Consider the following 22935-nt stretch of genomic DNA (forward strand, 5'->3'; position numbering starts at 1 on the left):
GCGTAAAGGGATAGTTCACCCAAAAATGAACATTCTCTCGTCTTTTCACTACCCTCATGCCATCCCAGATGATCAAAGATTTTTAGAAGAATATTTCAGCTCTGTTGGTCCATATTATGCAAGTAAATGGTGACCAGAACTTTGAAGCTCCAAAAATCACTTAAAGGCAGCTTAAAAGTAATCCATAAAACTCCAGTGTTTAGTCCATATCAATTTACACTTTTACTTTCACATCTACATTCCTCGTCTTTTGTTTGGTGGCAATTCACATTCTTTGAGCATATCGTCAACAACTGGTCGGGGCCAAAGGTGGAGATTTATAGTAAAAAAGGACAAATATTTATCTGTTTCTCACCCACACCTATCATATCGCTTCTGAAGACATGGATTTAACCACTGGAGTCTTTTGGATTACTTTTAAGCTGCCTTTATGTGATTCTTGGAGCTTCAAAGTTCTGATCACCATTTACTTGCATAGTATGGACCAACAGAGCTGAGAGATTTTTCTTCTTTATTTGTCTTTGTTTGTGTTCTGCTGAAGAAAGAAAGTCATACACATCTGGGATGGTATAAGCGTGAGTAAATGATGAGTTTTCATTTTTGGGTGAACTTTTCCTTTAAGTGTTGTCATGACAACATAAACCGGAAGAACTCTTGGGCTACCTTCACACAGTCAGTGTTTGGGACTGACAACCGTATTTACTTACAGGTGTGAGACTTCAAATGTCCTGTTCATACAACAGCTTGCGGTAGTTTGAATGAACGAACGAACATCCGAAGTCACGTCCGTATTCTAACAGCTGTAACCATAGTGACAATGACTAAAAGATGGCGATGTATGTTTACCCGGTTAGTGTTCCCTAAACATTAAACATAGGGGGAACAGACTATGTTTTTTATTTTTTATTTTTTATTTTTATCCCCTTTTCTCCCAATTTGGAATGCCCAATTCCTACTACTTAGTAGGTCCTCGTGGTGGCGTGGTTACTCACCTCAATCCGGGTGACGGAGGACAAGTCTCAGTTGCCTCCGCTTCTGAGACAGTCAATCCACGCATCTTATCATGTGGCTCGTTGTGCATGACACTGCAGAGACTCTGCATGTGGAGGCTCATGCTACTCTCCGCGATCCACACACAACTTACCACGTGTGAGAGCGAGAACCACTAATCGCGACCACGAGGAGGTTACCCAATTTGACTCTACCCTCCCTAGCAACCGGGCCAATTTGGTTGCTTAGGAAGCCTGGCTGGAGTCACTCAACACACCCTGGATTCGAACTCGCGACTCCAGGGGTGGTAGTTGGCATCAATACTCGCAGAGCTATCCAGGCCCCCTGTTCCCCCTATGTTTAATTTTTAATGGCATTACGGGGAACACTAAATGGGGAACAGACTTCGACAACATCCGGCATGTCTTATCACAATTGCCGCTGCATTATTAAATGAGTCCAATCGAGGCACAAGTTCATCCATCAGATCATAATTAACCGACAGCAACTTTGAATGCTTTTTAATCATGTACAGAGCGCAGCTTTTGTGTCGCGTGGCTCGTGCCCATGAGCAGCCGGTGGAAAACAGCGGGTGAATCTTCGGATGGCAAGCAGCTAATATCTCCATGAGTTAACGAAACCCCACATGACCTCTCACTGTACATGACATAACTAACAACTAGTTGTCCAGTGCGGTTCCGTTCACACAGCACAGGTTTGCCGAGAATGCGGTTGTGAGACCTGAAAATTTGCGGGTTTCAGTTTGATTATAGAATGCGGTTGTCACACCCGTAAATAACCGTCCTGTGTGTGAACGTAACCATATTAAGGACTCGAACCAGATCTGACAACCGTATTCTGCTGCTGTGTGAACGTGGCCTTGGAGCATCAGCGGTGAGTATTTTCCACTGATATACAGTATATCAGTGGTATTTTCACTATTTAGCCTTTGGTATTATTTATTTCCAGATAACAGTTGTTATGATTGAAGAATGTTGTTAATCCTTTTTAGTATGTGAAGTAGCAAACAACTTCAAATGGTAGGCTATATAATTATTCACGTTATGACTTTTAATACTTCTAAAGACTATTAGAAAACAAATGATACCGTAAACTGACTCTTGCATGCAGTAGCTGAAATATCCCTATAAAAAATACTGTGGCGGTACCATGGTGGAGTCAGTGATGTCAGATGATGATACTTTCATAGATATCATGGCATTGTTTGGTAACCATATGTACAGTATATATCATTTACCTGGTATTTACCTGGCATTCCAATGTGCTTCAAAGAATACCATGGTAATATAAATGACTAATAACATGATATTGCCATAGTCCACCTATGGCCATATCATGCACCATGGTAATAGCATTTTTTTCTTTTTGTCTTCTTTTAACAAATACAATGAATGAAGCAGCCTAATAATATCCCAGTCCTACTTTGACTGTGGAGGCAATTGCCTAAAGTTGTTTATTCATTTGAAATTTCAATTATTGAAAGTTCTGTGTTTTGGTTGCTAGTTTCCAGGCAGAACTAACTTGCATGTTCTGATGATGGAGTTTACCTGTTCCTGGGTCACACTCATGGTCTGTCAGTCATCAGTACATCCACTCTCACTTGTGTAAGAACGTGGCAGGATGAAAGAGTGGAGCTTACCGGCATCTCTTGTGCCTCATTGGGAAACTGCCAGGGGTGGAAAGAGTACTGAAAAATAATACTCAAGTAAAAGTACTGTTACTTCCCAAAAAATGTAGTGTGAGTAGAGTAAAAGTAGCTGTCCTAAAAACTACTCAAGTAAGAGTAAAAGCATAGCTCATTTAAAAGTACTCATGAGTAGTGAGTATTGAGTACTGAGTTGCAAAACCTATGCCCCATTATAATGAACACTGTATGCCAACTTTTAAAATACATCACTTATCTATGATAAACACTACATGAATCTGATTCCAAAAAATAAAAAGGGAGACATGATAACAGAAATAAAGATTAAAAAGTTATTTTCAATACACTGATCACCATTTTAAATCATAATGTATGAAGCAATTACATTAAAATCAGTTTATGTGTAGGGTCTAAATTTCCCTTAATGCCAACAGAGCGTTATTGTTGTGCATAAAACATGTTCAAAACAATGCAAGGAATGCAAAAAATTGTTAAATAAGCAGGATCACTTGGCACGTCATGTCCTGCACAACAGAGGAGGTAGAGCAGGCATGGGAAAAGTTGTTTGGTACAGGGGCTACATCATGCTTTAAAAGGAATAAATCACCCAAAAATGAACATTCTCTCATCATTTACTCACTCTCATGCCATCCAGGATGTGTATGACTTTCTTTCATCTGCAGAACACAAATTAAGATTTTTAGAAGAATATCTCAGCTCTTCTGGTCCATACAATGAAAGTGAATCTGTGCTAAAATATTGAAGCCCCACAAATCACATAAATCAGCATAAAAGTAGTCTAATCCATGTGCCTCCAGTGGTTAAATCCATGACTTCAGAAGTGATATGATAGATGTGGTGAGAAACAGATCAATATTTTATTCCTTTTTTACTATTAATTCTCCTTCTTCCCTGCTCAGTCAATCTCCACTTTAAATTTCACATTGTTCTTCTTATGTTATTGGTGATTCACATTCTTCATGCATATCGCCACCAACTGGGCAGAGAGAAGAATTTCTAGCAAAAAAGGACTTAAATATTGATCTGTTTCTCACCCACACCTATCATATCAATTCTGAAGTCATGGATTAAACCACTGGAGTTGTATGTATTACTTTTATGCTGCCTTTATGTGTTTTTTGGATCGTCAAAATTTTGGCACCCCTTCACTTGCATTGAATGGACCTACAGAGCTGAAATATTTTTCTAAAAATCTTAATTTGTGTTCTTCTAAAGAAAGTAAGTCATACAAATCTGGGATGGCATGAGGGTGAGTAAATGATGAGAGAATTTTCATTTTTGTGTGAATTATTTATTTAAGTAGCACATGGGGGGCCACATCGTCCTCCTTTTGAGATACAATGTTCAACATTGAGTTTGTGACTGGTAGAATATTCTGCCTAAAGTATTGCTCTACAAGGGTTAATTATGCTTAGCCAATAGTGCTCTTGCTATCGCGATTGTTGTAATGAACACCCCTGGACTAGATGTAGAACATAGGCTAAATATAGAAAATTACTCAAAAGTTTGGTCGAGGACATCTCTCTTTTTGCAGATAAACATTAAGATCGTTTTATCGCCCAGCCCTATTGATAACATTGCCTTAATCTCTCACATCAACCCAATAATCTCAGTGATAGATAGCTAAATTACAGACTATGTTATAGACATAGAATTTAGTAAGCAGAAATATGAAATTTACCTCGATGTGTTTCTTCAAATTAGAGGCAGGATTAATGCTGATATCTGGCTTGAGCAAGATAAACTCACATGACACAGTCAAGCAATTGCCGTTTTTCACTGCGAAAAGCCCTTTCAGGTGCTGCCGAGATGTTCAGTTGTTGAACTGTACTTGAGGAATCCTTAACAGATGGCGCCAAATCTACAGTTGCCGTTCAAGTTTTTTACATGTGATTTGATTTGACGGGAGTCACGAGACTCTCCCTAGCTAATCATGTTGATAGATAAAAATAAAATCAGGACAGGGAAGTAGCGAACACAGATGGTGGGAAAACAGCGCAGTAAAAGTACAGTTACAGCACTTAAAATGTACTCAAGTAAATGTATACAATTTTTAAACTACTTAAAAAAGTACAATTCTTGGGAAAAAGTAGTTAATTACAGTAACGTAAGTATTTGTAATTCGTTACTTTACACCCCTGGAAACTGCACACACCTCCTATGCACAGTGGATGACATGGGTAAATTCATGAATGTGCAAGATATTTTTAGACAATTTGCATGCAAATCTCTCTTTGTGTTTTATGTGTTTTCTCTTAGTTTATGTTCTCTATTTGATATTGTAAGGGATTGCATGGCTTTTTGTTCATTATGTGGAGAATATGTATTATTAATAAGTCATCAATGACACAGAGTATATATTACTTTTTAAAAGCTTATTATTTAACATATTGTGTGTGTTGTTTGGTTTCTGTAATGGACATTAAAATCATTGCATTTTGTTTAATTTCTAACAGGATGATATAAACCAAAGACACATCTGTGCAAAATTTGAAGTTTCTAGAGGTGGAGAATTTGGAGCTGCAGTAATGACCTGTAAATTGTTTTTAAATGTTTTTAATGTTTAATTAAATTTACACTAATCCTGACTTATATAAAACATACTTATTTTAAACTTTGTCTATTGTAAAACTAAGATTACAGTTAAATGTAAAACCACTAATTCACTAATGCTGTTGTTATTTTTTATGAATGACATTGAAGTTAGTGGGTCTGTTTGGCTGGATGTCTATTGCTTCCCACAAGATGTGTGGCTGAAAGAGCTTGAAACCAAACAGGTAATTATAGTTACATTGACGGAACAAATTTGTAATCCTATTAACTAGATAATTATAAATTCTTGTTTACTGTATGTTTAAAGATACATTATGCACATTATTTCTGTAAGGCCGATGCCATGATGTCTGATAGCCCAACACACATCAATTCATGGAATAACAAATAACTTTCAACTTCAGGCAACATCTGAACTCTCTCACAAAAGCTGAAATCTACACCTAAATATCATCACGTGTGATAAATTGCAAATCGCTTTTGCATTGTTTTACAAAGCTGAAATCTTCACCTGAATATCACCACAGTGTGATAAATTGCAAATCACCTTGCTGCCCCCTCTCCTCTCTCTCCCCCTTCTCCCCTTCAACAGCTCAGGACCAATACAAAGACACAAAATTTATATGTAAAATTTTAACAAATACCATAAAAACAAAGATTGCAACTGTATGTGTTTGATATCATTTAAGAGGTCTCTGTGCGACTGATATAATGGTCTCTTTCCCATGTCAGTAAAACTAATGGTGACAAAGTTATAAGGTCTTTGCCAAATACTGCAGAATTCTGGAGGCCTATCCCCCCTCCTTGACCTACAATTTAAATGATCTCCTTGTCACGTTTATGTGTTTTGTTCTTGTTTTCATGTCTTTTTTTTTAAAGTTTAGTTCCTGTTCAGGTCATGTGGTTCCATGTCATGTGGTTCCGTGTAACTTGTTATCAGTCTAGTTTGTCATTGGTTTTAGTTTATTAGTCTTGTTATCTTGTTTATAGTTCTGTCTGTTCATTGGTTGTCTTGTTACTCTTGTCCATGTATTTATACCCTCATGTTTGCAATGGTCCTTTGTGAGGTATTGTGTTTGTGTAATGTTGGTTCTGTAGTCAAGTCAAGTCGTTTATGTCTGTTTTGTTTCATGTTTGATTTACGGTTTTTGGATTCCACGTTTGTAATAAACTGCACTTGGGTTCTTCACATCATCTCGTCTTCATCTGCCTGTCATTGCCTCGCCAGCCATCGTTACAGAATACCTCACCTAACCATGAACCCAGTAGTTCAACTCCAATGCCTACGTCAGGGGAATTGTCCCCTGGAGGAATATGTAGAGGACTTCTGCACTCTGGCCTGCAGGGTCGACTTTAATGAGATTGCCCTCAAGGACTGTTTCCGTTTTGGGCTGAATGAGCCCAACTGATGCCTGATGGTTGGAGTACCTACAGCCTAAATCAGTATATCGATTTTGCCCTACTGATAAGTGGTTCACTGTGGGGGAGGCAGATAAAGAGACGGCGTCCCACGTCATGGCTGCCGATCCAGCGTCCCACGTCATGGCTGCCATGCCATGTCACAGCCACGCCAGAGTCGGCGCTGTGACATGGCATGGAGCCAACTCTGGCGTGGCTGTGACATGGCATGGCGGCCATGACGTGGGACGCCGGCTCGGCGGCCATGACGTTTGACGCCAGCTCGTTATCTGCCTCCCCCACAGTGAATTTTTATTTTATTGTTAGGAATGTTTGTTTATTCTGATCATGTGTGAAATTGGCTTTGATTGATTTTGTAATTATGTTTTAAATCCTACCTGGCAAATACATTGTTACTTTTTTATTTATTCGGTATTCCTCCAAAATCATTTATCACCGGTAGATTCAAGGGACGCCTTTTGTTACCGCAAACTTATGTCCAGGATAATGATCATTACTGGAGCTTATGAATAGGAGAAAACCACATAAGACTACCAGTCACTGCTTATCACCGTCTTAGCAAGTTGTATGAAACGTGACTAAATAAAACTATCATCTGGTTATGAGCAAGCAGTAGGCGGCCGAACCAGATGATATCAGTAAACCCTGCAACCGCTGACTATGAACAGAACTGGCGATTTTGTGTCCGTGAGATCTATGTAATTAATCAGCCGGCATATGACTCTGAGCGACAATCGGGACCCGAATGAAAGGATAATGAATGTTAGGATGATTCAGAGTAATCAATAACTTAAAAATACTAAATCAAAAGAATAATCAGAAATCAATTAGAGCTTAAATCTAAATTAGAGGTTCAACTTAAATTGGAGTCAGATTAATATAAAATTGGAGTCCGATAAAATTAATAACGGAGTCAATTGATAAAGTGCAAATTAATAATAAGTGTTTTTGCTTGAGCGCTCAGAAACAACGAAGAAACCTTCAGCCATTTTACTGGAATCCGACATCGGACTAATAGTTTGGCCCCTTTTACATTTCCTTAAAGGCACATCTTCAACCGTTATGTAATGTAGTTATAACCATGTAATATATAGCTTGTTTGTACTGTATGCATGTTTGACATTGTTGGCATTGTATTCAAGCTACTATAATGAGACGGTAATATTCTGCCCTAATATAATCTTCTGTTGGCCACACATACCCCAGGGACAACAGATGCCAAACTGTCTCCTGTAGTTTTACTTATGAAGATCAAATCTTTAGAAGTCTCTGCAGATAATTTAAAACATTGCTGTTTTTTATCAACATTTGTATTGCACCAGCAGTCACATATGCCACTGAAATGCTCGGTTTTGTTCATTTGTGTGTTATGTGAAACATTTAAACTATTTTTGACATACTGTAAGTAGGTTATGCCACTTCTTCCTTTGTGAATTCACTGTTCATGTCTTTAAGGAACCTCTCTGAAAAGTCCATTTGAAGTCCTGCAAAATACAGAAGAAGGCATCTTAATAGGCTCAGGCCAAAATCATCTCATGAGCAGTCGTCAATGGGAAAACCAGGATGTGGCATTTAGAAAAATGTTTGTAAAGTATCTCACCTCCAGCCCAAAGAGACCACCAAAACTGATAGTAGAAGGTTCCTGGTAAGCCAGATTTCATTTACGAGGTATAGCTTCCATACATCACTCACATTCTCACTTTCATTTATATCTTTATCATGATATCAATAAAGTTCAAGTGTAAATACACCTCTGTGGACTAACCAAGATCAAATTAATAAACTTGGAATAAACAAAATAATGAGGATTTCAAAGGATTTTTATTGAATTCTAGACAATTACAACCACTACAGAGCCAGTATAATAAAAATATGTCTGAAACTAAGAAGGCTCCGTGGGATGTTTGAAATACACATATACATATATTGCACATTTTTGCTGAGTTCCAGCAATTCTTTATTTCTTCACCCTTAATTTGGTCTTGGGTTCACTTGGATAGTTCACCCAAAAAGGAAGATTCCATGGTTTATGCACCCTCATGTTGTTCCAGACCTCTATATCTTTCATTCTTCTGTGGAACACTAGCTAGCTAAAGCTAGCCTCAGTCACCATTCACTTTCATTGCATCTTTTTCCATACATTGAAAGTGAATGGTGACTAAGACTGTCATTCCAACTCCTTTTGTGGTCCACAGAAGAAAGTTATCAAATCAAATAAAAATCCATCACTTTATTGTCACTCAACCATATACACATGTGCAACAGTGGGTGAAAGTCTTGGGTGCAGCTCCGAGCAACATAGCAGTCAAATATATTATACAGTATATATAATGTATAATATATTATCAGTTATACAGGTTTGTTTTTTTAACAATGTAATATTGTTAAGTCAAATATTCATAATTTGTACAAAATGTGTAACTTACTGAAAAACATTTAATGGATATTAAAAACAAGGGTTACGATAAATTCCTATTTGCTGCTCTTGTATGTAAACAACAAATCAGCAAGATTAAATACCAAATTGTCTGAGACTGTAGGAAGTGCATTGGGAAACTGCGTGCTGTGCTGAGTCATTAGAACCGGTACTAACCGGTGCCACGTGCATAGTTGGTTCATTTTAGTAGCAGAGGTTATTCACTACAAGATTTGTTACTATTTGTCAATCTTTTTCATCAAAGCAACTGCACATTTCACTTACTGCGTGAAGGATTTTGCCCTCTGCCTGGGGGAACAACGGCAACTAGAGGTGAGTCATGTACTCAGTAAACTATTTCTTACATGGTGTTCTCCAGTGACACATACAGTATACAGTAGTCTGCGGAAGCAGGGCATCAGTGTTTATTACTGAATGTAAAAGATAATGAAAACGTTCTCTTACACAAGTTTGTATTTGTGCGTGTTCATGCCTTATGATGGTTTGTAAATACAGTTTAGCTAATTCAATGGCTTTAGTTAGCTTTGCTCTCATTTTGTTACATGTACATTTCTGATATTTCTTCTATATCTGTAGATATTCCCATTGCTGTGTGTCTGTGGTGGAGTGGCACTCATAATATTTTACAGGATCCCTGTTAAAGACTCACAAGGACAAAACAGGTACTGCAGCCAGTACTCATACATTTTTACATATCGGTATTAAAAAGAAAGATACATACATTTGTTTTAATATCTATAAGTTATGTTTAAATCTGCTCCTAAATCAGACGGTGAGCCCAGGCCAGATGTTTTGTGGCCAAATTCTCAGGAAATCCTCTGCTCTGCTGTCAGTGCCGGCACACGGTTCATTGTACTACGGCTTGTTGGTCAGCAGGTATATGGGACCGAATGTTTGGTAACATTAGTATATAGTCATTGTACTGTGTATAATGTGTTAAATACCCCTAATTATATTCTGGTGGTACAAGGTGCCCATATGCCAGTATTGTCATCCCAGGAGACAGTGCCATTTGTGGGCTGAAGATAATTTTTCCAAGTCATAAGCAGCTACCAGTCACTCCTCAGGGTCCCTTTTTACCTAGACTAAAGTGAATGCTCATCTGCAGAAGTGGGGCATGCTACAGTGTGACAGCAGAATGTGGAGGAGACACACGCATTGTTGCACTTATTCAAAGGTGCGGATACAGTATATTATACAGTTGAGTGCAGTGCATCCACCTTTTGTCTCATTAGTTTACACACCCCTTTCAGAAATTAAACAAATATAAGAAATAAGATCATATATTATTTATTTCGTAATGCCCCTCAGAAACTACATAATAGATATTTACATTTATGCCACAAGGCAAAATATTAACAGTCTACACAAAACATCCTGTTCAAAAGTTTACATCCCCGTGGTTCTTATATAGTGTGTTGCCTTCTTGAGCAACAATGAGTGCTGCAAATTTTGTAATAGTTGTAAAAGTCCCTTAATTGTCCTGTCAAAATCTGTATCTGGATGTCAAGACCCTATAGCCAATGTTGGGAAGGAGTCAAATGTGCAGAAGATCCTGGGAAACCGAAGTGAGTGCAGTACCTAGAGGATTTTCTTAGGAACAGTGGACAGCTTCAATGCTCAGGACAAAGCAGGGACTCATTCACAACAAGACACAGTCACTGATCTTCGAGAAAGCAACACACTAGTATACAGGTGCATCTCAATAAATTAGAATGTCGTGGAAAAGTTCATTTATTTCAGTAATTCAACTCAAATTGTGAAACTCGTGTATTAAATAAATTCAATGCACACAGACTGAAGTAGTTTAAGTCTTTGGTTCTTTTAATTGTGATGATTTTGGCTCACATTTAACAAAAACCCACCAATTCACTATCTCAAAAAATTAGAATACATCATAAGACCAATAAAAAAAACATTTTTAGTGAATTGTTGGCCTTCTGGAAAGTATGTTCATTTACTGTATATGTACTCAATACTTGGTAGGGGCTCCTTTTGCTTTAATTACTGCCTCAATTCGGCGTGGCATGGAGGTGATCAGTTTGTGGCACTGCTGAGGTGGTATGGAAGCCCAGGTTTCTTTGACAGTGGCCTTCAGCTCATCTGCATTTCTTGGTCTCTTGTTTCTCATTTTCCTCTTGATAATACCCCATAGATTCTCTATGGGGTTCAGGTCTGGTGAGTTTGCTGTCCAGTCAAGCACACCAACACCATGGTCATTTAACCAACTTTTGGTGCTTTTGGCAGTGTGGGCAGGTGCCAAATCCTGCTGGAAAATGAAATCAGCATCTTTAAAAAGCTGGTCAGCAGAAGGAAGCATGAAATGCTCCAAAATTTCTTGGTAAACGGGTGCAGTGACTTTGGTTTTCAAAAAACACAATGGACCAACACCAGCAGATGACATTGCACCCCAAATCATCACAGACTGTGGAAACTTAACACTGGACTTCAAGCAACTTGGGTTATGAGCTTCTCCACCCTTCCTCCAGACTCTAGGACCTTGGTTTTCAAATGAAATACAAAACTTGCTCTCATCTGAAAAGAGGACTTTGGACCACTGGGCAACAGTCCAGTTCTTCTTCTCCTTAGCCCAGGTAAGACGCCACTGACGTTGTCTGTGGTTCAGGAGTGGCTTAACAAGAGGAATACGACAACTGTAGCCAAATTCCTTGACACGTCTGTGTGTGGTGGCTCTTGATGCCTTGACCCCAGCCTCAGTCCATTCCTTGTGAAGTTCACCCAAATTCTTGAATCGATTTTGCTTGACAATCCTCAGAAGGCTGCGGTTCTCTCGGTTGGTTGTGCATCTTTTTCTTCCACACTTTTCCCTTCCACTCAACTTTCTGTTAACATGCTTGGATACAGCACTCTGTGAACAGCCAGCTTCTTTGGCAATGAATGTTTGTGGCTTACCCTCCTTGTGAAGGGTGTCAATGATTGTCTTCTGGACAACTGTCAGATCAGCAGATTGTGTAGCCTAGTGAACCAAACTGAGAGACCATTTTGAAGGCTCAGGAAACCTTTGCAGGTGTTTTGAGTTGATTAGCTGATTGGCATGTCACCATATTCTAATTTTTTGAGATAGTGAATCGGTGGGTTTTTGTTAAATGTGAGCCAAAATCATCACAATTAAAAGAACCAAAGACTTAAACTACTTCAGTCTGTGTGTATTGAATTTATTTAATACACGAGTTTCACAATTTGAGTTGAATTACTGAAATAAATGAACTTTTCCACGACATTCTAATTTATTGAGATGCACCTGTATAAAGAACCAAAAGGATGTAAACTTTTTATCATGACCATTTGTGTAAATTCAGTTATTCTGTCTTCAGGAATATATGTAAATATATATCTGTTATCTCAAATAGCTTAATCAGAGCAGTATTAAATAAAAAACAAAGTGAAATTTTTTTGATCCCTGTAATTTTTTTTAAAAATGCTAAACATTTAGATTCTGCAAGAGGGATACAAAGTTATGCACTCAACTGTATAAGAGTTATATTACAATGGATTTACTATAATAAATACAAAACATGGTGTGTAAATAAATACAGTGACTGTCTCACAGCAGACCTGCAGACCAAGGCAGTTTTGCAACTATTGCTGAACCTGTGCCCTTCCTAATGTGTCTGGTATGGTAAAATAACTTGCTTCAGAATAATTCTGCTAGACACTTTAGTTGGTTCTGTCTTAAATTATTTCAGACCAGTAGTTTTTTGTTTTTTTTTATTATTTTTTTTTTTTTTTATTTAGTGTTGTGACCAAGTTACATAGAGGTTTTAGGGTCTATGCTTATTGCTACTAACACAGATGATCCTCACTTACAGAAAAATGCACTTCTATGTCACTTTAGCAAGAAAGCATCTGCCAAGAACATAAATGTGAATGTATAAGCACTAATTCTTGAAGCTGTTCACAGACTTTGTTGACGCAAAAAATGGACAAGTGGAGAATAAAGCACCAGTGTGCAGCTTAAACCTGCCTCAAACTCATGTGCAGGGCTCACTCTGGGAACCTGTGTATGCGCTGGAGCCAGTCCAACAAAATCTGCATATTAGAGGTAGGTTTCACACTTTTATCCAGTTGAAGAGTCAATAGTTAAAAATTACACTTGCTCAAGTCAGTTCTCATGGCTGGTTGAAGAAAAGAGTATTTGGTAATGGTGAATAATTTACTTGAAAAGCAATGGATGAGGCTCTAGCATGTTATCTGACAACTGGTGGATGGTAAGTGATACAGTGATTTGAGTGACAGTTACAGAAGAATTGCTGTCATGCTTACACCTTCTTAATGTTTATTATGTGACATGAAAACACCTTTGACAGGCTTGACAGATAGTGTAGTCGATCAGTGCACTCTTTTCATCATTACCTTTTCTGAATGTTCTGTGGTGGACACCTACCAGGTCACAAGGTCATCTGCAATTGAGAGAGAGAGACAATAGCCACACTCTCAAGTTTGGTGGAGGCTTGCAACCTTTACATTCAGGAAAGGTTGGTGAGCTGTAGTTTATAAATAAATAATAAAAGAATTTAAGACAGATGTTAAATGATTAGGATTATATGGCATGTTAACAGATCATCCACTGAATCATCATGGAATGATTTGGCCTCTAACAAAAATAGTTTTGTACTGTATGTCTTTCTGTGTGCAGAGTTGCATCTTTGGAAGAGAGGGACAGATATTGGGCTTTCCGATGGGAGCAGCTTCAGAATTATGTTTTTAAATGAACTTCATACAATATTTAGAGGCCTGACATAACTGTTTGGACACAGAGAGTGCATTTTTGTTACCATATTTTCAAAAGCGAATAATCAAATGCATTCATTCATCTTTAGTGATGTTGATGCTGCCAGCCAGAGAAAATAAGAACAGAATGCAAATAATTGTATTGTTGTGTTGCTTTAGCTTTAGATTTGATCATTTTTACATTTTTGAATACAATACATGTGAAAATGTCTAAACTTTTATAATGTAGTCTCATAAGTTAATCACTATTTTGGTTATGGCCACTGGTTATCATGTCATTCCTTGCTAGAGAGTTCACACATGAAGCCAGGCCATTAGCATCTATAAGCATTAGAAATCTTGTTTATTATGACTTGATTTCTCAGTAATTTTACCCTCAGTTATGTAAGGTAGCATTTCTTCTACAATTGCATTTCTATTTCTTGCTGTCTACTTACTAGAAGGCCAAGTGAACAAAATTCAGTGCATTTGTTTGCTCGGTCAGTACACAAGCGCCGAGACAAAAGCAAACTCACTGGTCTGCACAATAACACAAGAATTTTATGATCTGTCCTGCAGTCAAAAAGTGTTCATATACCAATATTACAGCTAATGATTTTTCCCTCACATTAGTATTGAATGTCAACACTATTTTCCTGGATCTATTGTTCTTATTCACTTGACAGGCTATAGGCACTGGTTTTCAGCTTTGCTCCAGTTTAGTCTTCTTCAGCAGGGCTCAAGCAAGCACATCTTTTCATGATTAGTGGCGTTTGTTCTGAAGATAAAATTAATTGAATTTAGGCTGCAATATTCATCAATGTATCCAGCTTTCTCTTCCACAGGCTTAAAAAAAAATCCTCAACCACTCCAAGTTATTCATGCCATTTTGTTCATTCACTTATTATTTTTAGTCAAAAAATCTTGCCAATTCACTGTAAATGGACTACCATGGGCAGTTGAGAGGCTTTGATGTGATTTTTGCGAAGTTGTGGAACATGCCATGATGTGAGTCACTGCCAGACCATGTTGAGTTGCCCTCAAAGCTTCAATTTCCTATTAATTTACTGTCATTTCAACTTTTGGACCATGGGACAAAAATAGGGTAACAATAAGCAAAAAACTATAATATATTTTTTTTCTTTTTTCTTTTTTCTCCCCAATTTGGAATGCCCAATTCCCAATGCGCTTGAAGTCCTCGTGGTGGTGTAGTGACTCGCCTCAATCCGGGTAGCGGAGGACGAATCTCAGTTGCCTCCGTGTCTGAGACCGTCAATCCACGCATCTTAACATGTGGCTTGTTGAGTGCATTACCGCAGAGACATAGCGCTGTGGAGGCCCACACTATTCTCCGTGGCATCCGCACAACTCACCACGCGCCCCACCGAGAGCGAGAACCACACATTATGGCGACTACGAGGAGGTTAACCCAACGTGACTGTACCCACCCTAGCAACAGGTGTGGTAGTCAAAAAATCAAGACATTTATAGCTCTATATCTTTTTAAATAGTTCAGTTCACATCAAGAAAATAGATTTGTGCTATTTTTATGGAATTTACTTTTGCCTGAGAAAATATGATCTGTGTGAATGCATGCAGAGTATTTCACATTTCACAAAGAAAATTCAGTCCATCCTTGAGACCCTTAATGGACAAACTTATATCTACTACTGTAGATATGCTATTAACCAAAGTATGCACAAAAATGTGCAGTTTGCATTGATCCATTATGCCGTATAAATGACAAATAAATAACATATAAAACACATGGTCAACTCAAGGCTCAGCGTGCAACAGAGATCATCAGCCACAAAATATTCATATTAAGAAACGAATTATGGTAAGTTACATCTGCCCTTCCCTTAAAGAATTTATATATTATATTATATCAAACATACATGTATTAGATTAAAGTGCTTAACAGTGATGGCTTTCATTGAGAGAAAAAAATGTAAAGCTATCATATACATTAGACAACTCTTTATGAATTCTGCATGTCCTTTAGTCAATACAGGGGGAGTGACTTGAAAAGGCCACACCATTTTTTATTTCCTCTCCATCATTTCTAATCCTGTATATATGCTCTCCATCTAATTCTAGATTTTCCCTAGAAGTGTGCTGAACTGCCAGTCTTTTTAAAGGTGCGAGAGGAGGCAGAGCATCTAAAGGACATCATCAAAGAGTTATTAGTGTTCTCCAGCTCAAGTGTTACCATGTTATTGTCATACCGCCAGTGCCTCATACCTCTGCACAGTGGAATGGTAAAGAATCCATAGATGATGGGATCCAAACAAGCGTTTAACAGACCAAAGATAAAAAGCATGTGTAAGATGGAGTGGGACACTGTTTCCTCCAGGCCAGCAGGTCAGAACCAGTACCACAAGCCAAGCATGTAGTGGGTGTCCAGCACACCATGAATGGCAGGACAATCACCACACTCATCTTCAGTGTCCGCATGCGTTCCTTAGGGATGTTGTTCTTAGACCATGTGACGCCATGCAAAGAGCGGACGTGTGAACGGCGAGCTCTACGCACTTTGCTAGTTTTAATACTATTTGTGTCATAAACCGGTGAGATTCGATACACCCTGATTCTTAACTGTTCGAGAAAGACAATATAGAATTAAAAATCCTCGGGCTCTGGAGACATTAAAAGACACTTACGTGCTCAAGCTGATTCCCCGCAGCGGCAGGTCGAAAGGAACGGACTCAATTCGGACGGTGAACTGAAAGAAATCCGGCGTGAATTGATGAATGTGTTGGCAATGCTGACGAAGGTCAATGAAGTCTTGGAGGATCTTGCTGTAATATGTCGATCAATCACTTCCATAGTGATGAAATTCACTGAGTTGGTTACAAGATTGTCGGACGTTGAGAAACGGATTGATTATCTGGAGTCATCGGAGAGGGAATTAGCTGCTAACCCGCTAGCGACCAAGGTGGATTTGGAATGCGTTTGGGAAAAACTGGAGGATTTGGAGAATCGTAATCGACGAAACAACATCTGAATTGTTGGAATTCCTGAGCATGAGGAAGGTCAAGATATGGTAAAATTCCTAGACGGGCTCTTCCCGAGTCTACTTGACATAACAGGCCATAAGCTGGAAATTGAGCAAGCTCACAAAGTCCCGGCTTGGAGATCCGCTGAGGGAGACAGGCCCTGATCAATTCTGGCCAAATTTCTGAGATCATCAGATAAAGATCTCGTGTTATGCGAGGCGTGTAGTAAAGGAAGGTTTTCTTGGAAGAACCACAGCATTTTCTTGTTCCCAGACTTTGCAAATTCGACAAGAGAGAAACGTGATCGATTCAAGGAATGCAAGAATCTCTTACATCAACGGAAGGTCGTGTTTTCTCTGAGGTTTCCGGCCAAACTGAGAATAGATGCTAAGGATGGCCGTAGAGAATTTACATGCCCACAGCAAGCATTGTCCTTCATAAAGACACTGAAGTGAGTAAGCCATTTGGTGGTTTTCATGTTGCTGCCTAGTGGACCTGACTCACTGAAGATACACTTGACTGTCCGAGGAAACTGAGCACCTTTTTCGTTTCTTTTTGTGCTGGTTCCACCTAGCGGCTGGAGTTTGTTTTGTGTAGTATCATTTCTGGACTGTTTGAGTTTAGAGAGATGGACGCCGGTTGGTGCAATCGTGCGTGGGGTCAGTGCGCATGTTTACACGTTTAGTGGCAGGAGGTGTGGCGCATAAGCTTTTGCTTTATGCAGATGATATTTTATTATTCGTCTCCGACCCTACTAGATCTATGCCTTGCCTCCACAGAATTATTAATTCCTTTTCTAAGTTCTCGGGATACAGAGTTAAATGGTCTAAATCTGAAGCTTTGGATCTGACAGCGTACTGCCCGGTAACAGCTTTTCAGCCAGGCACCTTTCAGTGGCCCAAACAGGGCATTAAGTATTTGGGTATTTTATTCCCATCAAATTTGTGTGATTTAGTTAGAGTTCATTTTGACCCTTTAATAAAAAGGTTTTCGAGCGATGTGGGCAGGTGGGATTCATTACATTGGGATTCATTACATTATTACAAGGTAACATAACATTCATTACAAGGTTAATGGTATTAAAATGAATTGTATTCCAAAATTTAACTACCTGGTACAATCTCTCCCTATAGATGTCCCCCTCTCTTATTTCAAGCAATTTGATAGCATAGCGATTTGGAATGGTAAACGTCCCAGATTATATTTCAGTGAGCTGCGTAGGCCGATTGACAAAGGTGGGCTAGGCCTACCCAAGATTTTGTTTTATTATTATGCATTTGGTCTCAGACATTTGGCTCATTGGTCGCTTCCACCTGAGAGAGACCCTCCCTGGTTTTGTATTGAACAGGAAGTTCTTGCCCCTATTTTGCCATTGCAAATCCTTTCTATCATACTAATCGGAGAAGTTACACCCCGATATCTCGCATTTGCACTCGGTATGGACAAAAGTGTCCAGAGTGTTTAATTCGGACATTTATTTAAATGTTGCCTTGAGCATGTGGCTGAACCCCAAATTATGTATTAATAAGTCCCCTTTCTGCTGGTCAGAGTGGATTGTGAGGGGGTTACTACACTCGGTGACCTATGTGAGAGCGGAGTGTTGACATATTTTGAAGATTTGGTTCAACATTTTGGGATTCCCAGATCTCAGTTTTTTCTTGGTATTTACAGCTGCGCCACCTGCTCTATATTATTTTTGGGAGTAGCATACACCCCCCTAAAGCAGCAGACACTCTGGGAGAGGTGATTACTGCTTTTGGAAAAGGTCATGAGCCATCAGTGTATTACTCCCTGCTAATTCAGAGTCTGGGGGATGGAGCTTTAACTTCTATCAAGAGATTATGGGAGAAAGATTTAAACTTGGTATTGGAGGAGGGAGTGTGGGCTAGGATTCTAAAAACCATCAAGTCTGCATCTAGAGATGCAAGGGTGCGCCTAATGCAATTCAAGATTTTACATAGATTCTATTGGACCCCCTCTAGATTGTATAGGCTTGGTCTTAAAGACACTCCCACCTGCTGGTGATGCCAATCAGAAGATGGAGACACAACCCATATTTTTTGGTGATGTGTTAAGATCCAAGAATTTTGGTTGAAGGTTCAGAGTTTTATGTGTGACGTATTGGGCACTCAAATTTCATTTTGCCCCAGACTCTGTATTTTAGGCGATGGGGCGGTCATCAATATAGGGAATAAACACATAAAAAATTGGGTCCTAACCAATGTCATGATCGCCAGACAAATCGTTTTAAGGGGATGGAAGTCGGCTTGAGCACCCCCATTTCAGGAGTGGTGCTCAAAGATGGGGAGGGTGGCGGCTTTCGAAGAATGGTCATCTAGAAGACTGGGGAATTTGGACTCGTTTGTGGGGAAATAGGGCAAATATTTGGTGTTTTTGGAGGGCTCTCGGGGAGGGGCATTGGAGAGAGAGGGGCATTGCCTGTTAATGTGTGTGATTATTATTATATATATATATATATATATATATATATCATATCATTTTATTTATTTATTTGTGTGTTTGTGTGTGTGTGTGTATGTGTGTGTGTGTGTGTGTTTGTGTGTGTGTGTGTGTGTGTGTCTATACTCATATGTGACCACAGGAATGTTTGTTGACGGTCAGGGTGAGGTTGGGGATTGGGAGGGGGAGGGGTAATAGTGGGGGGTTAAATATTGATTCTATGTATATATATTTTGCTTTACTTTGTTTTATGTATGAATCAATAAAAAATGTTAATCACAAGGATAAGGTGTTGGAGTGATGGCTGCTGGAAATGGGGCTTGTATAGATTTGATCAAAAATGACTTTTTTCAAATAGTGATGGTGCTGTATTTTATATCAGTAATGTCCTGACTATACTTGATTAGCTGAATGCCACTTTGGTGAATTAAAGTACCAATTTCCTTCCAAAACAGCTAAATCTGTACATTATTCCAAACTTTTGGCCTACCAGTGTATAACTGTTCCAACACTGCTCATGTCATGTCTCATTTATTTATTTCTGCTAGGGTTTATTTTAAATTTGGTTTTAGAATCAATGAATTATGTGAAAGAAATTTAAATTAGATTTTAGAATACATCAACCAGTACCTTCGGCTTGCTCACTGGGATTCTAAATACAATTATTATATATTTATTTATTTATTTATTTTTTATACACAATTTACACTCATATTTAATCAAACTACACAGTGATGACTGTAAGACTTTATAGATATTATAGTTTCATTTTCTGTTAATGTATGATTTTCTGTAAAGCTGCTTTGAAACGATGTGTGTTGTGAAAAGTGCTACACAAATAAAAACAACTTGACATGTACATGTTTTGTTTTTCCATTCGACATGCTAGTGTGTACAGAATATTTATTAGTTGGATGGTTTAGTGTTTAAAACCACATTGCACATGTTAATTATAGTACAGTAGGCATTTTTCACTTAATATGAAAATTAAGTGAATCTAAAATGCTTGATAGATGAAGCAAAATAATTGTAAGTATTGTTTTATCCAAACAAGAAACAGCCTTGACATACAGCCTGTGCTAAGGGTTTGACACTTACTCTAACTGAAGGTGAACGGAGTTTCAGTGACATGGTCAACCTTGGCTTAGATGTTTTCTGCTGAGTTAGGAGATCACCTGTTCCTCTGCTCACTAACGATTGCATCCTTGAATGCCAGATATATTCCAGTTACACTGTTTCTCCCACTCTCTCAATTTCTCTTTTTTAAGACTCCTGTAAAAACATTAAATAAAAAGATCTCTTAGTAATACTCTAATTAGTCTATACCTTTATTTAGACTTGTTTTTTTCAGCAGCTATAGCAAATATAAGTGAACCTCTGAAAACAGCTGATAACTATGTATGTAATTGGTAGATTATTTTGCAATGTCACATAGATGGAGGAAATTTATCAAGGACACATAAATTAATTCCTATGTTGTCAGATGTATTATGATATTTCTATTTATTCAATCAGTGCAGCTATATTTCAGTTCAGAATGAGTGCATTTGTAACTTTGACCGCTAGTCCAGTCTTCCTGCACTGTATTCACAATAAAGGTTATAGAGTAATGTTCATTCTATGAGACCAGGTTGGTTACACAATATTACAGGCCAGTTTTGGAAACCTGACTACATGAATCAAAATGTCCAAAGGTCTCTCAACTGTGCCCATAAGAAGAGTTCACAGTGGCCTGAGACAGCTGACAAGGCCAAAAACTATGTAAGATAACCATTATATTAATACTCATGAACACTTTTCAAACTTTTTGAGTAACAGTTCTCTCACATTTTATTTTATGGGATAGTTATGCTATGTATTACATTAAAACATTTCTAAAAGGTGGCTATGCTTCAAATATGTGCAAAAAATAAAATAAAAAGGTTACTGTTGTGCAAAAGATAGTGTTTGGAGACCCATAAGTCCACCTCTGTGGAGATCTCTTGTTCTTCTGTAAGTACAATGAACCTCTTTGTTGTTTTGACATTCGGAGCCAGGCTGTTCCTGCAGCACCACTATTCATCTCCACTGCCTGCTGACACTTTGTCATCATCATTGTGATGGGTCAGCCCACTATAGCAAATTCAAAGATACAATTAATAATGGATTAAGTGATGTAAGCTGATTATTATTAATATATACTTTTTAAAACTGAGAAATCAAGCGAGATTATAAATCTGTCAATACCCCCCCCCCCTCCCCCTCCCAGTGTGTGTTTGTGTAAATCAACCCTGCCTCTTAAGACAGTCTGAGATATACTGTTATGCTATTGCTGAGTCTATTCTACAGGCAGCAGTAAATTGTCTTTGCCTCAGAGTATTGACGGGCAGAGACCTTCAGCACAACCAATGATTACCTACAATCACACTCACTGTGAATATAGCATCCCTAAATGACTACTGAATGGTGCAGCCAACGGGATCACCTTTTTCTAAAAGGATTATATCTGTGTGTGTCTTGAGTCAATTATTTTTCCTACTGTTTTTAGTCAGTAAAAACTTGTAAAAAACTTGTTCCTTATCAGTGTTGGGTGTAATCTGATTGCAAAGTTATTAACTACTGTGATCTAAATACATTTTAAAGTCAACTAGTAGTGTAAAGCATATTACAGTTACTGATTTTCAATTTAGTCAATTACTTTTAAGAACATTACTTGGGTTACACATATTTCTAAAATAATATTATTTATTTAGAATACATTTAAAACATTGATTATTTTATTATATGAATTACGTTATTAGTTAAGTAACATGTAATATGTCTGTTTGTGTTTCTGTGACATATCAATACACTGATAACTCAAAAAATCTGCTTATTTAAAGGGGTCATGACATGAGGAATAAAATTTTCCTTGATCTTGTAACATATAAGAGGTCATTGTATTATAAAAACATACGGTAAGTTTCAGAATTCAAAACTTTCTTCTCACTGCGAAAAAAGCATTTGTTGAAACCAAGCTGCCAAAACTTCCTCCACATTGTGATGTCACACTGTGGTAGACATTTGCATCTGACCGGGATTGGAAATCACTGTCCTTTTCTTATGACCATACACCGATAAAAGAAAGCTGTTTAATGCTTTTACATGACCACACACATTGTCGGCTTATTAAACATAATAAGCTTAAATAAACATTCTCATTATTTTTACATTTGTTAAATTTCTTTCAAAAAAGTAAAACTCTGTTACAGTGAGGTACAATTGTGAATGTGGTGGCACTGCGTAAACATTAAAATACTTACTGTTTTAAAAGTTTAGCCTTAAGATGTAAACAATATGCGTGTTAACATGATTTTAGTGTGATAAAATTGCTTACTAACCTTTTCTGTGTAAAGTTAACTCTGAAAATCTGTTTATTTAAAAAATCCATAACGCAAGAGAAACGTGTTTACCTGGGATTTTAAAATAATCAAGTTATTCTCTGCTTTTGATATCAAACCGTAAAGAGGCATGAGTAAAATACTTGAGCATACTGGATAAGCCAGTTAAGAACGTTAGTAAAAGTGTTTACATGCAATGCTAAATCTACCCACGTCAATCAGTTTATTCTTAAGCCGTTGTATGACCTTCAATCGATAAATGAAGCCATTTAAGGCTTTTATGTGACCACACACTCTGTT

General features: G+C 38.0%; 1 protein-coding gene and 2 long non-coding RNA genes across 3 annotated transcripts; 2 read left to right on the forward strand and 1 right to left on the reverse strand.

The window, feature by feature from the left end:
• Positions 1-2540: 2540 nt before the first annotated feature.
• Positions 2541-8298, forward strand: LOC127440061 (WD repeat-containing protein 93-like; the record flags this gene model as incomplete). The annotated part of the gene is given in 7 exon segments (XM_051696445.1): positions 2541-2668; positions 4814-4857; positions 4964-5027; positions 5133-5238; positions 5314-5453; positions 7839-7922; positions 8103-8298. Coding segments are annotated over 7 exon segments (762 nt in total), but the record flags the coding sequence as incomplete, so codon positions are not given.
• An 820-nt stretch (positions 8299-9118) lies between these two features.
• On the forward strand, positions 9119-10739 carry LOC127419212 (uncharacterized). The gene is made up of 3 exons (XR_007893625.1): positions 9119-9398; positions 9663-9748; positions 9856-10739. It is a non-coding gene; the product is annotated as an uncharacterized LOC127419212 (long non-coding RNA).
• Positions 10740-13137: 2398 nt separating this feature from the next.
• Positions 13138-21458, reverse strand: LOC127419169 (uncharacterized). Its single transcript, XR_007893622.1, has 3 exons — positions 21204-21458; positions 20375-20548; positions 13138-13507 (listed from the first exon to the last, which is right to left on the reverse strand). It is a non-coding gene; the product is annotated as an uncharacterized LOC127419169 (long non-coding RNA).
• Positions 21459-22935: the final 1477 nt, after the last annotated feature.

This window comes from Myxocyprinus asiaticus, chromosome 1, assembly GCF_019703515.2.
Source record: "Myxocyprinus asiaticus isolate MX2 ecotype Aquarium Trade chromosome 1, UBuf_Myxa_2, whole genome shotgun sequence".
Classification (NCBI taxonomy): domain Eukaryota; kingdom Metazoa; phylum Chordata; class Actinopteri; order Cypriniformes; family Catostomidae; genus Myxocyprinus; species Myxocyprinus asiaticus.